General features: G+C 41.2%; 1 protein-coding gene across 1 annotated transcript; it reads left to right on the top strand.

Annotated features, from left to right (window-relative positions):
• Positions 1-1,357: 1,357 nt before the first annotated feature.
• EXOG (exo/endonuclease G) lies at positions 1,358-21,358 on the top strand. The gene is made up of 6 exons (XM_074547694.1): positions 1,358-1,547; positions 2,677-2,826; positions 4,395-4,534; positions 6,235-6,311; positions 9,261-9,375; positions 19,946-21,358. The coding sequence occupies exons 1-6, from the start codon at positions 1,400-1,402 to the stop codon at positions 20,405-20,407; spliced, it is 1,092 nt and encodes a 363-aa protein (XP_074403795.1). The 5' UTR covers positions 1,358-1,399; the 3' UTR covers positions 20,408-21,358.
• The last annotated feature ends 1,287 nt before the right edge of the window (positions 21,359-22,645 follow it).

Here is a 22,645-nt window from a genome sequence, read left to right as displayed (position 1 = left end):
CCTGAGTTCCCTGTACTCATAGCACCACACTGAGGTCTGTAATCCTCACATGAGGTATGAAGATGCCCTCAGCTACACGCTGAGACCTCTCCAGGAAAGCTGCCTGCAGTAAAGTGATGGTGTGGCCATGAAATCCTTATATTCTGGTGTTTTCCATTGCTAAACCAATCCTGTTTTCCAGAAAATTGCCTCTGGCTTGGCGCTGGGTTGAAAATGCTTAGTTTGGGTGGATATGAGGCAAATATGAACATTATCAGGCACTTGAAAGGGAAAAATAGAAATAATCAGGCTGGTGGTTTTCCTGAAAAAAAGCTCAATGTAACATCACCCTATATTGACTAAAGCCCCATACCACAGTCTTCAGCCTGGAGAAGATGCTGTTCTGGGGAGATCTTCTGGTGACATTCCAGTCCCTAAAGGGGACTTGTAAGAAAGATGAGGACAAGCTTTTTAACAAGGCCTGTTGAGATAGGACAAGGAGGAATTGTTTAAAACCAAAAGAAGGTTGATGCACATTAGATATAAGGAAGAAATATTTCACAATGAGGGTGGTGAGGCACTGGCACAGGTTGCCCAGAGAGGTGGTGGATGCCCCATCCCTGGAAACATCCAAGGTCAGCTTGGATGGGGCTCTGAGCAACCTGGTCTGGTTGAAAATGTCCCTGGTCATTGCTGAGGGGTTGGACTATCACAGAATCACTGAATTGTTTGGGATGGAAGAATTCTCTGGAGATCACCCAGTCCAACCCTCCTGCCAAGGCAGCATCACCTGGAGCAGGTGACACAGGAATTTGTCCAGGTGCATTTGGAATGTCTCCAGAGAGGGAAAACTGTGACCACCCTGTTCCAGTGTTCTACCATCCTAGGTGTAAAGAAGTTCTTCCACGTGCTGAGGTGAAACTTTTATTTTGTGGCGATTGTTCCTCATCCAGTGACTGGGCATCACTGAAAAGTGTCCAGCACTGTCCTCTTGGCATCCACCTTTGGGATACTTAAATGTATTAGTGAGATCTTCTCATTAATAGAACGCCAGCTCCCGCAGTCTCTCCTCATAAGGGAGGTGATCTTTTCCTCTCCAGCTAAAGACTTTAAAGCTTCTTTCTGACCCAAACCACTCTATGATTCAATGAACCTCTGCGCTTGAAGCTCGGGCTGGTCACCCCCAGCCAAGCTGGATGGGTACAGTGTGGCCACTACAGTCCCTGTAGTCCCCATGAGGGAACTCACTTTATTTTTCCACAGCCATCGGGGAAGCCCCGCCAGCCTCATCCCTTCACGCGACGCCCCCTTACCGAGGGAACGCCGCCATGGCGCCCTCAGGGCGGTGCCGTGAGGGGGCGCTGCGGGGCCGCGCCCGCCCCTTCCCTCCCCTTCCCTCCCTTCCCTTCCCGCCGCCGCCATGGCGGCCTTGCCCCGCCACCGCCGCTTCCTCGGCGGATTCGTCTGCGGGGCCGCGGCCGGGGCTGCTGCGTCCTGCTGGGCTACATGGCGGCTCCTCCGCAGCCAGAGCCAGCCGGAGCCGGGCCCCGGGCGGGCGCCAGCGCAGGGTAAGAGCCGCGGGCAGTGGGGACGCCGCGGCCGGGCGAGGCGGGAGCGGCCGGTTCAGCGCTGTCCTGGGTCCCGCAGTCCCGCTCCCCACCGCCGCTACTGTCCCCACACTCTCTCCTTCCCCTCAGAAGCGCCTTTTCCCTCCTTCCCCCATTCCCGGAATGCCCAGATAGTGCCGGGAGATCGTGGGGTTCCCCTGGTGCCTGCGCCGGGCTGAGTGGGAGGAGGTTATCTGGGGATGCTGGGCTGCAGCTTGTAATTAACAGCGCTTCCCTTTACACCTGCTCACAGCAGTGCTGGTGGCAGGAGAAGAATGCATATTTAGTTTTAAACACACATTTCGGGTCAGACCATCCCTAAATTTCAGCTGTTGCTGCCCTGAGCCGAGACTCATTTATGGGGGTCTGGTGGGGTTCAGGTGTGGGGAGGGATGTTTGGGGCACCTGAGGGAGTGAATGGTTTTCTCTACAGCTTCAAGGCTTTAAAAGTACCGGATTATGGGAAAGCAGAGGAAGAATGGCTCTAAAAACATGAGTTGCTGTTGGACAGATGGCTGGAGAATGAACAAGACAGTAAGATAGATGTAAATATTCCTCCTTGAGAAAAAATTGTTGCTTGAAAAAATAATGAAAATTCAGTGAAGCTTTCATTCATTCAGCAGAGTACAAGCGTTCCCAGAGAGGGCAGGACTTGCTTGTGCCCAGCTTGTAAATCTCAGTTTGTGAGGAATTTGATTTTCAGCTCCAAAGGGTGAAATGTACGTGTTGATCTCCTGTGTCTGTAACTCCCTGTTGCCTGATTTGTCCCTGCACATCTGAGAGCTTTCCTTCTGTAGAAAGAAAATATCTCATAGCTTTTCTACTGCCTTCTGTAGGCATTAGAGTAGATAGATGACTTACTCCTAAAGCTGAGATTCTTGTGTTAAAACATGGTGAGAACCACAACTGTTTTGGCAGATGAGAGTTTCACTGGATAGCTCTCTTAATATATTTTAGGACTTAATTATGGCTGTAGCCTCAAGTAATTCCCTATACAGTAGGTTTATACCCACTGAGATGTGGGTTTTTTACTGTCTTCTTTATGATCACATTTCATCTTTGGATGGTTTTCTGTTTATTTTTTCCTTAGAACCAGTAGAAGAGGCTCTGCTGGAAAGATATGGATTTCCTGAGGCTGGAACAGAGACCAGATGTTACACAAATCATGCACTGTCTTATGACCAGGCAAAACGGGTGCCTAGATGGGTGATTGAACACATTTCCAAACAAAAGATGCTGGGTATGTAGGTGTTTATTTGTTGCAGTAATAAGCAGACAGGACTCCGTTTCTTCATGCAGAAGAGCCAATCTTTAATGTTACTGCTCATTTTTATACAATTTTCAAAACCTGGTGTATAACTCTTAATTGGTTCATAATTTTCTTGCCACTCAGTTCATTGGTTAGTAAATGGCATTTTACATGTCCATCAAATTTCACTCTTCCTGTACAGTTTACATATTTTGTTTACTGATTCCCATGGGACAGACTTTATGTTTTTGCAGGTGTGAAGGGTTCTGTTACCAGAATAGATTGTTGTGCTAACTGACTTTCATTCTTATGATTTTTTCACATGAGAAGTTACAAGCTAACTGCTAGCTTAGCTAGAGTAGCAGGACCTAAACAATATTTTATAAGGGCTTTCTTTAATAATATCTCGACCTATATACAACATTTAGCTCCTTAAATTTGTGATGCTCTGAATGAGCTTTGCTGCTCATAGAAGGTGAACCCTGGAGCAGTCAGGGAGAAAAGTCCTATAGTGATCTCAGGGAGGGAAGAGAATGGAGAGAAGATGAAACAATGAAAATTTCCCTTTCTTTACTTGATTTGGATCTGCAAAGTTGCTTGAGTGCATAAAAATGGCTCCTGCTTCCTTAGCAGTGCAGTTAGTTCTGAGGTCCAGTTCATTTCAGTGTAGGCAGAGCTTTTCATGTACTGATCTTAGAGATTTGCTCAGAATGGCAGGAGAATGTTCATTTGTGAGCTAAAAACTGAGCAAAGGGCATCAGTTGTTCAGAGCTAGATTGGGCATTAGCTCCTCACTGCAGCCATTATTTACTCTGATACAGTTCTCATGCTCTCTCCCTGTTCTTTATGCAAGACAGGCTCAGTGATTTTCTGCTGTCAGTGGTGAATGAAATATGAGTGGTATACACTCATTGTAAATTAAGTTTATAGCATTAGTTCAGTTTTTATAAGGCAGATTATTACTAATGGAGGTAACCATGTAATTGTAAAATGCTTTATGAAAGCAATAGCCCTCTAAATGTATCTAAATCACTGTCTTCAAATTACTTTGAAAATTAAAAGCAAGATCTTGAAAACATTATGACCAACCCTTAAGTAGCATCATTGATCCCACTTCTTTCTGAGAAGAAAACAGTAATTTCAGGCTTACTTTCAAGTGGGCCTTAACAGCTGAATTGTTGAAATGTTTTCCAAATAATCAGATAAAACTAACTTCAAGTTGAAATTGAGCATCTTGAGGCATTCAGTTCTGATTTATGTCTGTAGCTACTCAAATTGAGATTTGAGGCAGAGCTGTTTTGTTTGAGCTGTTTGTGGGAAGACTGAAAAGTCATGATGCAGAACCCCATCTATTTTATTGGTAAATAAGGACTTAGATATTTAAAACACATGGCAGAAAGAAATTAACATTACCTGTAAATGAGATATACAGAATTCAGATTAGTGTACTGGATCTTTAAACATGGGTCATCTGGCAAGATATGACAGGATTAGATCTTTTTGTCTTGTGATTATGATGGTTTCATGGTAATCTGACCATTTAATGTGTTGTTATTCAGGTGATGCAGATCGAAGGCACTGTAAATTCAGACCAGACCCAAACATCCCTCTGATGTTCAGTGCTGTCAATGAGGACTACCTTGGCAGTGGATGGTCACGGGGACACATGGCACCAGCAGGAGATAACAAATTTTCAACAGTAGGACTTTGTCTCCCATCTTTTTAATTTGTGTTTCTCAGCTGGAAAGGGTCAAAAGACCCTTTAGAAGTAATGTGCAATGTTCCTTTTGCAGTTTGTTTTGAGGTGGAGCATGATGTCATTGTTGATGCACAGAGCTGGATTTGGAGTTCCAAGGTCTGTTCCTGACTGAGAGTGTGGGATGTTCTCACACTCTGCTTCAGGCATCTAAATCAGGTGCATGCTCTGGTGCCATAGCTCTCTTCATTAAATCACACCTACATCAGCTTGTTTGGCAGAGGTGATGTCTTGAACAGTGTGGTGTTAAGCAAATTTTCTCAGCCTCTTGCTGTCACATTGTCTACCTGTAAAATGAAGATGGTAACCTTCACAAAGAAAACCCTGCAAGGTTTCAAAGCTCAGTTAAAGGGAGACAGGGACAATGATGTCATTGTGGCCAGCAGCTGCTGAGATATTTAAGGCTAGATTGAGCAAAGCAAAGATGCTGTTAAGCACTGTTCTGTATTGGCAAGGGGATTGCCTGGGTGATTTAAAGGGCTTTTTCCTTCCTTGCAATGTGTATGAGGTAAATTAGACCCTTTTGCCATAGTTCTTTCAGTCTATAAAATGTCTTCACCTGCCATTTATTCAGGCTGTAAGAGAGGCATGCCTTAATGCCTTGGCTGACTCACAAAGCAGCTTTGAATTTATTGGATCCTCTTGTGAAATGTGCCTAATGCAGCAATTTGTTAATTAAGAAGCAGTTTGAATTTGTATTTCTCCAGACAGATAGTATTCAGTGGGGTGGAGTGACAGCACAGTGGCATGTGGTAAATGAAAGAATCAGTAGTTTTATTTCTATTGGAAATGTCTTTGTTGTTATTTATTTGTGATTTCTGGGGTATTTTTGCTGGTGCACAGAGATCCTGGACCTGGTTTGAAATGCAGTGAGATGATGCAGTCTTGCAAATAAAGGATTGCAAAAATTTAATTTCACAGTCTAATTAGTGGAGTTAATTTGCTCATTATCCTGAAGAGTTCTGTCAGTCCCATCACTTGCAAGAGTAGTGTGTGAAAAATATTGAAAAATACAGGACCTGTGAAAATTCTGGATTAAGATCTTGGAATTTTTTCTCTCTCTATTTCCCTGTGTATGTCTTGTGATTTATCACCAGGTCCTTCACCTCTGGAGGTATGCGAGCTTCTGTTTAGAGATGTTTATGACACTTCTACAAGATGAAATTAAGCAGATATATGGATGTTTGACTATTATGGTCTCATAAATCATTTCATTGCCTGTACATTATATATGTGTAAAATATTGATGAGTATATCTAATAAAACTTTTTCTTGTAAAAGAAAGAAAAAGTTAGCCATTAAGCAGTCAAATAAATGAAAAGCATGCTTGAGTGTCCTTCCCTTTCTAAATGAAAAATGGCTAGTTGCTTCCAAAGACATTACCAAACTGACACTGGGTGATAGTAATTCCTGTGCCTCTAGAGTTGGGCATTCTTATGCTGTTTCTATCAGGAAAAAAAATAGATAACTTTGCAAGGTTTCACCTCAATTGTGCACCTTTTAATCCTAAGTAATTTTGTAGGTGTTCTGACTTCAGTTTTTATGATTTTCTGTGTTAAGAGATGTTAAAACTAAACTGCTAAAATGTGTCTTCAGCTCATGATTGTTTCAGTGAAATTACAGTATTTTCTTTCTCTATGCAGAGAGCTATGGCTGAAACGTTTTATCTGTCTAACATTGTGCCTCAGAATTATGAAAATAATGCTGGCTTTTGGAACAGGTGAGAAATTACTTGTAAGTAAACTAAATGAAAAATACCAGGCAGCAGCATAAATCAAAAATGGTTTATTTTTAAAGGTTCTTCACATTCAGGTATTTTAGAGCAGTGTATCTGTAGAGGTCATAGGAGCTTTCTCTGAAATGAAAGGCAGCTTAGTCCTCTCAGTGGAAGAACAATGTAACAACTATATTAGTTCTTTATTCAGTCAAACTGTTGAGGACATATATTTAAAATAAACAAAATTATTTCTTTTGGCTGATAAAAAGTCCCAGGTTTAACTGTCCTTAAGAAAGTTCCAGCAGAAGCAAGGAGAGGGTTTAGATCTTCCTCAAAGAAGCAGTGTGAGAGTATTCCCATGTCTGTGTGTGGCTGTTGCTTCCCTTTGAGTTGCAGAACTGAGCGCTCCCCACTGAGCCATCACTGCTCAGGCCTGAGGTGTCCCTGCAGGTCCTGGCTCCCAGGGAGCACTCAGGCAGGAGCTCTGTCACTTGTGAGTCCTGACTGGATTGACTTTGAGGTGCAGTGGTTGATAAATTTAAACTTGCTTCATGTAAGAGTTTTATTCTTCCCTCCCTTTGAGCAAAGATAGTAAAAGTAGCCTTCATCCAGTGCTTCTTGCACAGGACTTAGAGAATGTGAAGGCTCAAAAATAGGAGGAGGGGAAAATGATAAATTTCTCAAGGTTCACTCAAGGGAAGGTCAGCAAAATTATACACAGTGTTATAATAAAAGTCCATCAAGACTGCATCATCATTCATCTGCACACTGCTTTCCTGTTTTACAAGAATGTGTATAAAATCAGATGAGCCATTCAGTAAGGTTATACTGTTTTATAGACAAATAAAAGGCCATAACATTTTAAGAGGGTTTTTTTCTTTTTTTAATAACTCAAATATTTGAGCATAAGTTTTCCTTGTACCAAAGCTAGGCATTTGTATCAATTCAAGGTAGGGAAACCCTCTTTGTTTCCTTTAAGCAGCATCTCTGCCTAATCAGGAAATCGTGGGGAGTGTTCGAAAATTTCCTCTGGCACTATCAACCCTGCAATTTAAGCAATTATTGCCACTTTTCCCCATCCCCAGCACCCTGTTCCCATAGTTTAAATTGATGAAAAAGGAAACAATGCCACTTTTTTTTTTGTAAGTAATTTCTTTAATAATAAATATTTTTAAGGATACCATATTTCACATGTGTTACATTGTTTCCTAGCTCCAATATTCTCTTCCTTTCTCTTGTTTTAGTTGCTTGCTTCTTGACTTTTCTTCTGAGGTGCAGGCAGACAATGCAGCTTAGTCAGAAGTGTCTGTTGTTTTCTAAAGTGGTGTTTGCCCTCCTGCCTTGTGGTTTTGCTGGTTTCCCAGTTCCAGCTTTGGTAGTAGCCTGACTGTGGTGAGTCAGTTTCATTTGCCAGCCCAGTTAAAAACTGATTCTCATTTTGTTTTGCTTGGTTATGTTTCTGTCATATTGCAAAATTGGATCAGCTCATGAGATGAGTTCTAGAACAAACATGGAAGGTGGATTAGGAGTGGTCAGCTGGGACAGACAAGGGGAGCAGTAGGAAAGGGGAGAGCAGTACTATCATCATCATCCAGGACTATAATCATCCATTTGGACTGGCTCTATGGTGTGCTTCATCTCTACCTTAGTATTAAACAGATATTTAACTGTTTCTGTCTTGTTTTGAGTGTCATGGTTTTGATTTCATGGTCACTGTAATCTGACCTCTGTCCCTCCTGCCACCAAAAGCAGTTTGCTCCCTAGCTGCATTTATTCCCATTCTTTCCAGGTGGAGTTTGTATTTCCCTGCCATGAGTCAGCCTGAGGAGCTGGGCTGCTTGGAAGCAAACCTGGTGACAGTAGGAAAAGAATTCAGTTGTAGTCAGTGCTTCAGTGTAGCACATGAAGAAAAGGCTCATTCTTGCTCATTCTCATTTGTGTGGCTCATTCTTGCTGATTTAATTCACTAACCCAGCACCAAAAAACAAAACAAAAACAACAATAAAAAAATCTGTTTTTGTTCGGAGTTTGCAAATTTGGAATGTTCAAGTGGCATAAGGGAGAGGTGTGAGGAACAGGAATTAGAAAAAGGGCTGAAACCTCCCCCTGTCAGAGGCAGCCAGATTAACTGGGATAATCTGTTTTATACTCTGTCTGTCCATTTGTGTGAAATGCAACTCTTACCTTTGTAGAAGACCAATGCTTGCTCACTGTATATTATTTCTGTAACAGTTGAGCTGTTAAATAAAAAATGTGCTGTATTCATAGAATTATAGAATTATTTGGATTGGAAGGAACTTTAAATACCACCTAGTTCCAACCCCCCTGCCATGGACAGAGACACCTTCCCCTAGATCAGATTCTCAAAGCCTCATCCAACCTGTCCTCCTTATTTGAGAAATATTATATGCTGTAAACTGAATCAGTTTAAAAAGCAAAAATATGGTCGTGTTTCTGGAGTTACTGCTTTATTTTGGAACAGTTATATCTATAAAGAAAACTAGTAGAGTTAGTGGAAATGGCAAACAGAAACTTCAGAAAGAACTGTGTTGCAGGACTTTGATTCCTTGGGGATAAACACACAAATCCAATAGTAAAAATGCTTCAGCTTGCTGCTTGGAACAATTCTATTTCTCTAATCCCAAGTGACCACCAACAGTGTATTTCTAGTGTCAGGTGTGGGAGTAAGTAGAGAACTCAGCTATTCAGACATGAGCTAAGGCTGCAGAAACCATTTTCAGATGTGTGCAGTAACACATGTCTGTCTGTGAATAAATGAACTTTATTTACAGAGGACAAATGGGAAGCAGGACTTGGGCCTACATTTTACCTACTTTGGCTTGTGAATCACTCAGATGAATCTGGAAAAATGCTCCCTGTCAGTAGTTCACCCTTCCCTTCAATATTAAATCTTCCCAGCTGACTTTTCCCTGTCTGACAAATGTGTTCCAGAATGGAAATGTACTGTCGGGAATTGACTGAGAGATTTGAAGATGTTTGGGTTGTTTCTGGACCTCTAACCTTACCTCAAACAGATGGTGATGGAAAGAAGAGTGTTACTTACCAGGTGTGTATACATATTGCTGGAATAATAGTGCAGGAGTAATTATTTATTTAAATTAGATACCATAACTTGATTCAACAAAAGTTGGGCATCTTAGTACAGGCAAAATGTATAAAATGTGCAATACTTGTTGGGACAGGATTAGCAGAAATGTTCATCTTACCTGTACATGAAAAAGCAGAATTTTAAAATAATTTGTTTATTTACAGAGATCTATTTCATGCCAAAGTCAGGACTAGAACTCTTTATTCAGTCAGAGTCAGTGGGGTTTGCTAATGCACAGGCATCTTTTTAATCAGTTTCTTCATGTGCTTTAGAAAGAGTGGAATGCAAAGGTAGGATGGCTCTCTCAGAACTCTACAGGATATTGGAGTGTCAGTGTTCTGTTAATTTCACAAACAGTTGTTTGCTGCTGCACCATAGGCATCACTTGGATGAGCCTTGCAGCCGAGATTCTGAGCATGCCAGAGTCACTTGGAAGACTTCACTCAGTGCAGTGTCAATGGTACCAATGCTCCCCTTCCTTTAGCCCCCTTTTTTTATTACCTGCTTAAAATGCTCTGAAGATTCATCATGCACAGTCTGTAGAAACCATCACTGACAGGCAGATGGGACAGGCTATGAAGTTGAAAGGTGAATGTATTGTTGCTTACCCAGATTTACTCTTAGTAGGATTGTGTTTAAACATCTCTAAGGTTTGAGCATGGTAAGTTACTCAAGGGAATGTTACTTCTGCTCCCACTGCAGTGAGGTATTGCTATGTGCAGTTGCAGGTGAAAGCTGGCATAATGCAAATAATAAATGCTGCATTTTGCTCCTCTTGAAAGAAACACTTTTCCTTGAAAACAAGTTGGATCAACTGCAGCTTTAGCCTGTGAGCAATTCAGCTTCCAACCAGTTCTCTGAAGAGCAATGGATGAGCTTGCTGAAACAACCCCTATTTCACAGGGATATGAGAGGCACAGAAGGGAGAGATATTCAGCTCCCAACACTGGCTTGTTTAGCAGTAAGAGTTAGGCACTGTTTCTCCCTTATAAATACACAGCTGATTTTTTTGATTGAACTTGGAACTTGGTTGTGATAAAATATGATTTTTCCCATTTGCTTTGACCTTTTTACTTCTTGAGAAACTGTCCCTTATGTCCTCCGCCACACATGTGAAACCTTGACTGTCACAAAATCACAGCTTTGGATTTGGGTTTGCTATTTTTGGGGGCAGTTATGCATATGAGAGTGCAGTAGTAATAAGTTACCTTCTTCATGCTTAGTGGCAGTTAAAAATTTCAGCTCTCACCACATCTTTGTGAGGGATGTGCAGACTGTGCTCATTTTTCAGGTGGATAAATAAGCCATGGTTGATAGGTATGACCAATGCCAGATGATCAGTTAGTGGCAAAGCCAGCTTTAGATTGGCAATCATCCTGTGCCACCAAGGGTGCTCACTTCACCATTGCCCTTTCTCCTTTCCAGGCCTTCCTCTGCCTTTCTTTTATCTGCCAGCTCTGATGACTCAGATCCTGTCACAAAATGCTTGATAACCCAGTGCAATACAAACCATCCATTCTGGGTTTGCTGGGCTAGTTTTGTACTGCTTTAGAAAGATTGAGGCAGCACACAGCTGGGAGCAGGAGGGAGATGTTCCCTCTCACCAATTTCAGCTGAGCATTTGGCTTCCTGTCACTCAGAATGGTACAGAGTTCTCTAGGCTTACACACAGCTTGCTGGGATTTGCTTCCTTGTAGCTGTCAGGATATTGCATTTATTTTTCATCCTTAAAAAATATATTCATCTTACATAGCAAAGAATTAAAAATCCTGAGCTGACTTGAACATTTTGTAAGTGGAAATCATTTCCAGGAAGATGTTAAATCATCTATCAACTGCATCTATCAATGGCTTCACTTTAATCTTGCTCATCTCTCTCTCATTCTTCTCTAGAGAAAGTGTTTACTTAGAAGAGGAAGATTGCATTTTCTGAAAAATGATTGTCATTCTCAGTCTTGGTTTTGAAATGTAAATTTTAGTATTCCACAGGTAAAAATCAGAGCAGACACTTCATCTTACTGACTTTATTCAAAATAACTTGATACCTGGATACAGTGATGAAATAATAATGGCACAAAATGCCCACACTGTAATACTTGTGATCTCATTCAGTTCTTGTCTTTTGTCTTCATCATCTTTGGGTTTGATGATAACACAATTTTAGGATATTGTAGGATTGTTTTACCAGTTTTGGTCTTACTTTGAACTGAAGTTCAGTGTGGGATTGAAAATGGTGAAGTAATGGTGTTCCTGTCAGTGTGTCACCCCTTGTTCACATTCATAAATCCTTTTACTCAGCTTCCTACAGTGAGATTCATTTTGTAAATTTATTTTCATTTAAGTACAGATAATGCTGTCTCCAGGTGGGAAAAGTAAAATAATGATTTTGTGGGGTTTTGTTTGTTCATTTAAAATATTAAATTATTTGAGTCCTCTAAATAAATACAGGCAGAGAATGTTGGGGTTCTTTTATTTTGAAATTTGTTCATGGCTTAAATTTTTGTGCTTTGCGTTGCAGTTGTACTTTGAGGAGAGAGACTTCAGAATGGAGGAGTGTGTTGAGTTTATTTGTTTGTTTGTTTTTTCTTTTATCAACACATTCACTTAGAGGAGGAAACACAAGGTGTCAGAGCACTGAAGAGAAGTTCTTTTCAAACAGACACCTTGGATATAATTGCAGTCATTGCCATTGATTTTGGTAGTCTGGGATTCTGCCCCTGAAGGAAGAACAGGAATGCTTGTGAAGGGAAGGTATCTCTTAGCTGTCTTTCAGAGTGAACTCAGCAGAGTTCACATAAATGGCTTCAGACTGAAAGGGGTTGTAGCCCTCATTGTTTGGGCAGAGGAGCTGATGTGAGAAGATGTCCTTTCCTTAGTCCCTGCTGTTCAAGAAGTGCTGCAGTAACACCAGAGTGCTGAAACTCACAACCTGTAATCTGCCAGTGCCACTCTTAAGGCTCAGCTCCTCTCTAATGTTTTTGCTCTCTCAGACAGAGCTGTGAAAAGGAAAAAAAGGAAACACTGAAGTGCTACAATGAATGTGTCTGCATTGATTTATTTCAGATCTTCTCTTCATCTTACTTTCCTTGTTTTTGGCTAAAGGAGTGGTGAAATATGTATCTGTGATTTTCATGCTGGTGTTTTTCTCATCAGGCATCCAAAAAGGTTATTTTTAGATCACTGTAGAGGAGAAACAGGGCATTGGTCATGTTCCCAGTTCCTGCTTGGACTCTGGTACCATTTGCTCTTTAATTCCTGAAAGGGAATTAACCTTGAATTCCTTAGATGCCAGCATTGTTCTGTCTATTGGCTTAACTTGTGATATCCTCAGATATTTTCTGTCATTTCATCTGTCTCCAGTGGAGATTTTTATTGCAAAGAGGAGATTGATGATCGTGCTTGGTATCTGAAAAACATATTTTGAGAATATATGTAGAATAGAATGCCAACAGGAAAAATTTTTCATCTTTGTCCAGATCAAATCAAAATGACATTGTCTTGTTTTATACATTACTGCTATCCAGTGACTGTCACTTTAGTGATTTTCCTCTGTCAGCAGATGTGGAGTTTCAAATACAAATTTTGCAATAATTAACTACATCATGCTCAGTGCTCCACCCTCCCCATTCCCAAAGCCATCCTAGTGAATGCTAATTTAAGAAGAATTAGCTGTGGCTGGCAAATGAAAGTACAGTTTAGGTAATGTTTTGTTTGTTGTTTGAAAAAGACATTTTAATGTACTTGTTACTGGTACATGAGGTTCATACTGGAATCGTGTTTGTTATTTAATTTTCTGAATTTGATTACCAGGCTGGGCCAGAGAGGCACAATAACCATTTCAGAAGGTACAGTTGTCATCTCTGTTTGTGACAGATGACTGGGAAACAAATTGCACTCTCAAATATGAGGTGGTACCTTATGGTTTTACCCAATTAACTTTCAGAACTAGTAGATGTTGTCTCCTACTAAAGCACTGTAGGGGGAGGAATGCTTGTTAAAGGAGGAGATAAACCTGGGAACTGTTCCTTGTTTGTTGGCTGCTCCAAGTGGTCCCAAGGCTACAGAGGTTCCTTACTGGAGGTAGGTCCATTATAGATGTCCCATAAACTTTATGCAAAGGGTTCAGTCTCAAATCAGCTGGTGGAAACCACCAAAGCTCTGTCAGCCCTAAATTTAGATGTGAGGTACAAAGTAATGGAATGGACGCTGGGTTAAGGTGGGAGGAGAAGAGACACTGAAGGTGCAGGAGAGATTAATTGGGATTGCTTTTATTTAGCACTGTACCCATCCTGAAGGTTGTGCTGTTATAGGAAAAAGGGGTGTTGAGGACTGTGGTGGATTCTTTTTTAAGTTAATCTAAGTGAGTTCTGTGGAAGCAGTAGTCTGTCATCATGTAAATACAGTTTATTACATACATGATATATATACATACCTCTTCATTATAGAAAAATAAAAAGGGATTGGGGCATCTGTCTTCTAATGTCATAACTCTGTATTCAGGAACAGGGTTTTTTTTGCCATCTCTTTTCTTTTTTCCTTCCCTTTTTAGGATTGCCAAATGATTTGGCAATAACAATCAGACCAGCCATAACAAATTAAATTTTCCTGAAGTACTTAGATTTGCATTTTGGAGTGCTTGGCTGTGCAGATTGTTACTATGATTTTTATCTGTAGTGTTTTCTGGTCTGTGTGTTGCTAGGTCTGCCTTCACACCCCTCAGTTCTTCTCAGTGCCATCTGACAGAGCTCTCAAATATTGGGGGAAAACACTCTTGGCAGAGTCAGTGCTGCCTAACAAACCCAGAAGGAACTTGAGTGAAGGCAGCTAATGCTGTCACAATGATGGAGTAAATAAAGTTACACTGATAGTAAATGGAATCTTTTGTACTGCCAGAAAGTCTGTACAGAATTCAATATCAAATTATAACAAAGCTCTGGGCTGTCAAAGGTGGGGTCACATCAGCAGGAATGATGTTATATCTACACTGAAAGATCTGATGGACCTGGTCAGTGCCATGCTTGGGGACAGGAATGATTCCTTGAATTCTGTCCTCCATGAAATGTGATTAAATTAATGTGGTGTTTATTTTGCTGCTGCTAGGTGGAGAGGGAAGGACTCTGTCACAGGAGCTGGGTGTGCTTCTTTTCAGACAGTTCTGTTTGCAGTTCTGGCTTACTTTAAACTCAGGTTAGAATTTCACAGAGAGTGAAGAAACAGCTACTGGAGTGTCAGGGGAATTTCTGGAGGTGACATTTTTAAGTGTTTGATGGTGGTGCCATCTGATGGAAGGACTCTGCAGCATGTGCTGGTGGTTAAGATACGATTGAGAGTGATTTCTGCTGGCCAGGTTCTGAGGGAGTCACGGGTCGTTGACAATCCAGAGCTGGCTCTCGCTGGTGAAGGGCTCCTTAGTCCCTTCTGCTGATTCTCTGCACAGTGGATTTTCACTTTTTAGTCACTAGGTGGCAAAATACCACTTCTGGATTCATGAGCCCTTTCTTTTTAAAATGATCTATACCCTTGCAGAGGAAGTTAATGTTTTTGCACTCTGGGAAGTTGTAGCAAGTCCAGTGTAAAATTAAAATTTTATAACATTGGTTTGTGTTCAGAATTTCCATTAGTAGTAACACTCTGTTTTTTTCTCATATAATCTCAACTGTTCTGCCAGTGTACTTCTATATTCTTTTTCACTTGTTCTTGGAGTTTTCTATCTCATAAACTCCAAAGTGACATTTTTAGGGACTGCCTTGTAATTTATTTGATTACCACCCTGAAGGTGGCATTAGTTAATGCCAGGTGTTTAAACTTACTCTAGATGCCATTAGCAAATGTCTTCATTAATTATTTTGATATTTAAGGACTCCACAGGTATTATCAAATTTACTTCCTCTGTTTTTAAAATCTGCAGTCAAGAACAGGATTTGGCCACAACTGGGAGGAGAGCCAAGCTTAAGACAAATCCTCATCCAGTGACTTGGCTGTGTGACTGAATTTATCAAAGCTCTGAATTCGCTCAGGTTTAAGAAATGTTCTGTCCTTATCTGTCCCTGTGAACTCTTTAGGTTTCTTTTACAACTGCTTACCAAACACATTTGTAGTTTTAGTGATATGTAAACATCTCTGAATGTCAGGAATTGCACACATTTTAATGGCCTGCCCTCATGACAGCTGTCCACATTTAATTGGGCTTTGAGAACAATAACAAATCCACACACACTTGTGGAATGTCAGTAACAATGTCAGTAATGACAGAAAAATAATAAACACTGCTCTGAAAATGACAGTATGATAATGTTACATTATTAAGAGATATGAGTTCAGTTAAAGAAACAAAACAAAAATGAAAGGAGTAAGTAACTGCAAAAATTTAGGGCAGTGCACATTTTTACATTGAACTGATACAGACAGCAAAGCATCTGAAATGTTACATTGGTTTCCCAAATGATGATGGGAAAGAAATATATTTAATGCTATAAAAAGAAGGCTTTTAGCTTGAGTGCCTTTTTTTTTCTATATTTCATGAGCCTGTTGAAAATTTGGAAGATTAAGCAAAATTTTATAGCAATAGCAAAATGGGGATTTTCAAAGGATTGCACAAAAATTTGCCTTGTTGGCTGTTACCAGCATGATGTGAAAGCATTTGGGACAGCAGTGATTTCAACAGGCAATTGCTGTATTTTTTTGCTTGTATTGGAGCACAGAATTCCTTTTAGAATCACAGATACTTTTAAAAAACTGCAGTTCTTCTCCAGCTGGGACAGAGAACTGGTTCAGGCCTTGATTTCTGAAAGATCATCTGCTGCCTGTGGATAGACAGGCACAAATCAAACTCAACATCTGTGCATGGATAATATGGAACCATTTTCCATCCTGTTACAATAGGAGCAAATGCTCTCTGCCTCTGCCAGGCAGAGCACTGAGATAAATGGCATGGTGCAGATCTGGGTAGGAATTGAGGCTGTTGAAGTTTAGGAGGAAAATCCTCTAGGTGGCAATAGGAAATGGGATTGTGGAGTTTGTTTTTCCTACTTCTTTCTTCTATTTCAAATTTCACTTTTGCAGTGTCACACTTCTTTCTCTGGGAGTTGAGCTGGTGAGGGGGCAACTCTATGGAAACTTTTCTCTGCAGCTTCTCTATTTACTTCCATAAAACAGAAAAGTGTGGGATATTACAGGGAGTCATGATGGAGATACTGTGCCATGCTCCAGAACTGCATTTATCTCCTTTTTTATCAGAAATCACTGGGTCACACTGCAGAAATTACTGGTCATGCATCCTGTGCATGGTGCACATAAGTGTTAAACTGCAGAAAAAGACATTTATTCTTATTCATGCATATTTAGTCTGTCAGAGAAATCAGGCACTGCCCTTTGATTGTGTTCTCCAGCAGAATTAGCTGGGGATAGAACTTTTGTGCCTGAGTGAGGAAGGGACACCTCTGGACTCTGCCAGTTTGGGCAGCTGAAAATGGTTTTATCTCCTTTAACATTATGAACATTCAGTGAAGTTATTGCAGTAGTAGTTTGCTGCTGTTCAGAGAAGTTGGTATGAATCCTGTGCACTGCTTAAATTTTATTAAAATTCTCAAAAGAGAGTTTACATGGAACTGAAATGACACATAAATTACATACCTGACCATTATGGGTATGGAGTTGAATTTAGATCTACATTTCTCAAAAGGCCAGCCCTTCCTTCATTTTGAACTAGTCCTCTCTGTTTCTTCTCCTCTCTCATCCTAGGTGCCCGTACTGTGCATAAATGTGCATTATTTTGCATAGACTATATATATTTGCATAATATTACATAAGCACCGGGTCTGTTTTCCCTTAACACCCACTTGAGGCATTCAGCATTTCCATCTCATACCTAAGTGTTTTGTGTGCAGCTCTATTCATTCCCCAGCCTCTTTATCCACCCACTCAGCCCTCAGCCTCAATCCCCAGTTCCCTGAGCTCGCTCCACATGCGTTCACCTGTTTGTTTTACATATTCCGTGTACCCCCACTAATTGGAGATCGTTGTGCAGCTCCATCTGTGTGCTCGCCCTTCCTCTGGTCTTTTATGCAACAGAGTGAGGATGCTGGGATGTGGATGTGTGTGGGAGGTGTGGAGAAGGAGGGAGCTGAGCTAAGGAGGACCTGCTACATATCCTTGGATTTGTAGTGGGAAAAGTCTGCAGAGAGGCCTGGAAAAGGCAGGGATGCTGCAGGTCAGGAGATTTTTGGCCCAGGGAGATGCTGAGGACGGGGGTTTAGCCTCACTGCTGCTGTGTCTAATGAGGCTACTGCCCCTTCCTCCTCTTCCTCACCTTCCTCCCTGCCCTGGGAATGTGCAGGAGGGGGGATTGCAGTGCAGGCTGTGCAAGCTCCCTGCTGCAGGGCAGAGAAGGAGCCCCAGCCTTTGGCAGTGTCATCACTGGGTGCCCTGGGTGAATATGGAAATATGAACTCCTTACTCTCCCCTTCAGGGATTTTCTTGGCTCCCTCCCTCTCACCCCCAGTATTTTGCAGGTACTCCCCAACTCGAGTGCCACTGATGTCAAGTAGGTTAAAGCTCCCAGCACCATTTGTTTTGTAATTCAGTGTTAACTCACTGTGTGTTGCTGCACTGGTTTAAGTACATTTGAGTATTACCTGTGCATCAAGTCAGTTTTGATTATTTATGGTGCTGGTCCTGGGGAGGTGTAGCTCTGGTTTCACATGCACAGAATGCTAAATGCAAAGTGCTTTGACAGTCAGGAGCTCTCATTTGCCTATCAACACATCATTGAAAGGGAGAGGAGATTTGGCATAAGGCATTTATTCCTTAACCAGTTTCAGTGACTGTTTGATGTCTAGGCAGAGTATTACCTGGGAGAAGGTTGGTGGCATAACCATGAAAATTTTTGTAAGAAAACAAAAACCAAAAAATCCAAACCCCCCTCAAAAAGCCAAAACCCAATCCAGCCAAACCAAAACACCCCACAACAAGAACAAACCCACACAAAACCTCACACCCTGAAAAAACCCAAATAATCAAAAAAGTTTCAACTACAGCAAAACTATTCAATAGCCTAATTTAGGGCAAGGGAGGGAGGTATTTTAGAACACACAAAGAAATCTCAGAGCATGTGTTTTCCAGAAACAGGAGTAATGTTTCTACTACATTATTGCACAAAACATGAAAAAAAAAAATCATCAGTTTTCCCTTTCTCCTGAAGGTACTTTCTCTAGTTTTGGTCTAACCAGTAACACTTTAGGACCAGTAATTTAAAAAACTCTCAACAGAGGTAGAGGACACAAATCACTGAAAGAATTTGTAACTCAAATTTAATTAATATTGGAATAGACCAACATGAATCTTGGTTCAATAGCCACAGGCAAAATTTAATTTTAAAAATGTATTTCCATTTGCAGAAGGGCTGAATAATCAGAAAAAAAGTGTGCATAGGAAGTGTTCATTATGTGATTGAGTTATACTCAATACATGAGTGGACAAGGCATGTCTGAACTGTTGACACTTTCAATTAATGTGATAAATACCTGATTTCACTGAAATGGTATTTTAAATGTATCTAATAAAAACTATTAAAAAAACCAAAATAATCAGTGTTTGCCTTTGCAGGTATTGCAAATCATAGAAACAACACCAAATTGCTGGATTTTATATACAGAATAAAATGCCTTTGTAGTTTTTGTAAGGGATCTGCATCTTTTTCTTCCTTTGCAATTAGAATAAAGGCATGGATTTGAGAAGGATACTTACAGAAGAGTTATGCAAAACTCAGATTTTCCATGTGTGAGCCTGTTACACTCTCTTAAGATGACAGATTCAGTTCAGCAATAGGAAAGAAACAAAAAATCTTAATTCAGTGCGTGCATGAGCATAACTTTTTGAGTCCTGGACAGATTACATTTGCCATCAGTAGGTGTATTCTCTTAGAGTTATCCCTGGCACAGGGTGGGGTGAGACTGTGAGACTTTATACACTTTAAAATGTGAGACTTTTTAACAGTCCTGATCCTCCACTCTTGGGGCTCCCCTTAAATCCCTGGATCCTGGTCTGAGTGACGCAGGAGGATACCCAGCATGTACAAGCACTGAAGCTGGATTGTGGTAATTTATGGAAGAAATAGGTGCATTTTCTTTGGATAGGCTTCTCTTCCAAGAGGATAGAGTCAGTGAATGTACTTTGTATCTGGATCCCCTCAAGAAAATGCATACTTAGGTAAAGTAGCTTTTAAATGCTATCTGGGTGTGGGTAATGGAATAAAAAATAAGTGAGTTTTTTGAAATACATATTAAAACCTCCATGGTTTGCATCTGTCAGGTCAGGAGCTTTTATTGTGTGTTATATTATAAGTTATTGTTGTTACACAAAGGAGAGGAGCTCCAGAGAGAGGGAACATGAAGATGTGGTGCTTAGGGACAGGGTTTAGTGGTGGGGTTGGCAATGCTGGATTCATGTTTGCACTTGATAATATTAAAGATCTTTTCCAAGCAAAACAATGCTGTGATTTTTTATCTGTAACAGTCCTTTCCTTTTGGCAGGTGATTGGAAAGGATGATGTGGCTGTCCCATCCCACCTGTACAAGGTGATCCTGGCCAGGAGGAGCAGAACATCCTCAGAGCCCCTGGTGCTGGGCGCTTTCGTGGTGCCAAACAATCCCATCGGCTTCAGCCACCAGCTCACTGACTTCCAAGTCAGCATTGAAGACTTGGAAAAAATGTCAGGTTTAGTTTTCTTCCCTCAGGTGGACAAGACCAAAGATGTGAAAAACATCTGTGAGGTGGATACCTGCAAACTGATGGGCTTCAAGGAGTTCACTCTGTACATCACTGCCCGCAAAGTGCAGAGCGCCCGCACGCTGCGCCGGCTGGAGAAAGCCATGGCAGAGCTGCAGGAGGCAGGAATTGAGCCTGATGAGTATCTCCTCAAGCTTTACAAGAAGAAGGAGGAAGAGTTACTGCAGGAAAAACCAGTAGCAGCTAGAGAGGGGAGAGCTGGCTGAGTATTCAGGAAGTTGTTTGGGTTTTTGGAAGGGGGAGCTGAAGGCAGACACAAAGACAAGGACTCCTTGAATCATCCTTTTTTGAGTTGTGAGAGCAATAAAGAAATATTTGAAAGCTGATGAGCTTGGAATAATGCTCATTCTTGTGTAACACAGTGCAAACACATGGTTTGCTGCACTGCTTAGACATGGGAAGTGTAAATGAGCCTTTTCTGGCCTGAGTAGATCACTGGACCTCCAGGAAAGGCTTTGTGCTATTTTCCACCTGGCATGTCAGGCTTAGGATTTGTGTGGAATCTCTTCTAGGAATATCACAGAAATAGACAGGAGACACCTTGGGAGTACAGCTGGAACGTGTTTAAATGGAATTCCACCCACAAATCTCTCTACTGCAGTGCTGTAGAAGCAATTGTACTTTCTGGAATATTTTGAAAATTAATCAAAAAATATTTAACACTCTCTTATTAGAGACATGTAAGACATAATCTGGTCTTCCCTTAGTTGTATTAACCAAAACCTCTCCTGATCTTGTGTGCTTTGGATACTTCAGGATGTCAGGAGCTCACAATTGTTATCATTTACATCAAACTTAGTTCATCATGTATAATTCTGCAATTTTTTGCAAGAGAACTCCAATAGAACTAAAGTTTAATCAAGTGCCTACCAGTGTAGTTTGGGTTTTCACAAATGAATGTAAGTTTAATATTTAATTTTCACCACTAAGTTTGGATAAACATGTTTTCTTGCATATTGTTTGATCTCAGAGGTGAGCATTACTTTCTTTTTGGTTGTTGTAGTCACTGGCTTTTTTCTTAATATCTGCCTTTGGACTATAAACTGTACAACAAAACTTGTGTATTGACTGAAAATGCATTTCCAGTTCTTTTTCAATGGGAACTGATGTTTATCAGATTTGCATCCACTTGGAAGATTAAATGATTTTCTTTTTCATTAGTTTTGTACTTTATTTGTGCAAATTACTGTGATTCTGACATCTTACATCTGGAAAGAAAGAGTAAAATCTGGAAATATTTAGAATTTTTTTTTTTATAGTGAGAATTGATAGACATTTGGAGTAAAGACATAAAGACACCTTCAGTAGTTTTCACATGAAAGAAGGGTCATGTAGTGCCTGGCTGAATGGGGCTGTTTCCATAAAGGATGAGTCAGGAGCATTATTTGGATGCTGTGAATCATCAGCTGCAGGTTCTCAGAACTCTGTAGTTTCCTTGTCTGCTCAGTTGCAATATCCCAAAGCAGATCACTTCATAAAGCGAGCCATGGTTCCCATGACACTTTTGTGTTTGCGAAGAGCCTGTACTCAAAATCCAGACATTTAAATCCAGAGAAATGTCACTAGCTAAGGACATCATAAAAGCCTGCTGCTCACATGAATTAGAGAGAAGTTGTGTGAAATCCTTACAAAATGTTTGCTCATTTCAATTTTAGCCCAGAATTGTGGTTGTAAATCCTATCAGATGTAACAAAAGTAGTAAATTGCAAAACAAGAAGACACATTTCCCTTTGCAGATGTGGGAGGTGTTGGGAAGGGGGGGTTGCCTGGAATAACAAAATGCCAAATTGTTCATGTGCCTCTTGGTGGTCCAGTGAGTGCTTCACTGGAGTCCAGGCTGCCTTTGGGCACTGCCAGGGTGTCACCCTTTGAAACAGTTCCTGATCACTGCCCTTTGCATTCTCTTTTTCCACATTATTTGAATTATTTATGTTTTTTTAATTCAACTTTCCACCTTCCTCCTCACCCTTCAGCTGAGAGGTTACAGATCTCCCCTGTGGTGCTCACATGCCCATGGACGGCTGAAGAAGATCTCAGTGCTACAGATTTGGGTCCATCCATAGCAAAACCTGTCCTGGGACAGTGCCAGGTGTGCATGAGGAGCTCCAGGTGTGTGTCAGGAGCTCCAGGTGTGTGTGGGGACCTCAGGTGTGCATGAGGAGCTCCAGGTGTGTGTGAGGAGCTCCAGGTGTGCGTGAGGAGCTCCAAGTGTGTGTGAGGGGCTCCAGATGTGTGAGAGGAGATCCAGGTGTGCATGAGAAGATCCAGGTGTGCACAAAGTGCCAGGTGTGTGTGAGGATCTCCAGGTGGGCTTGAGGAACTCCAGGTGTGTGTGAGCTGCTCCAGGTGTGTCTGAAGAGCTCCAGGTGGGCTTGAGGAGCTCAGGTGTATCTGAGGAGGTGCAGGTGAGTGACAAACTCCAGGTGAGCATGAGGAGCTCCAGG

Source organism: Zonotrichia albicollis, chromosome 1 (assembly GCF_047830755.1).
Source record: "Zonotrichia albicollis isolate bZonAlb1 chromosome 1, bZonAlb1.hap1, whole genome shotgun sequence".
NCBI classification, from domain to species: Eukaryota; Metazoa; Chordata; class Aves; order Passeriformes; family Passerellidae; genus Zonotrichia; species Zonotrichia albicollis.
Note: the sequence above shows the minus strand (reverse complement) of the source record. Positions and strands in the feature narration are given on the sequence as shown.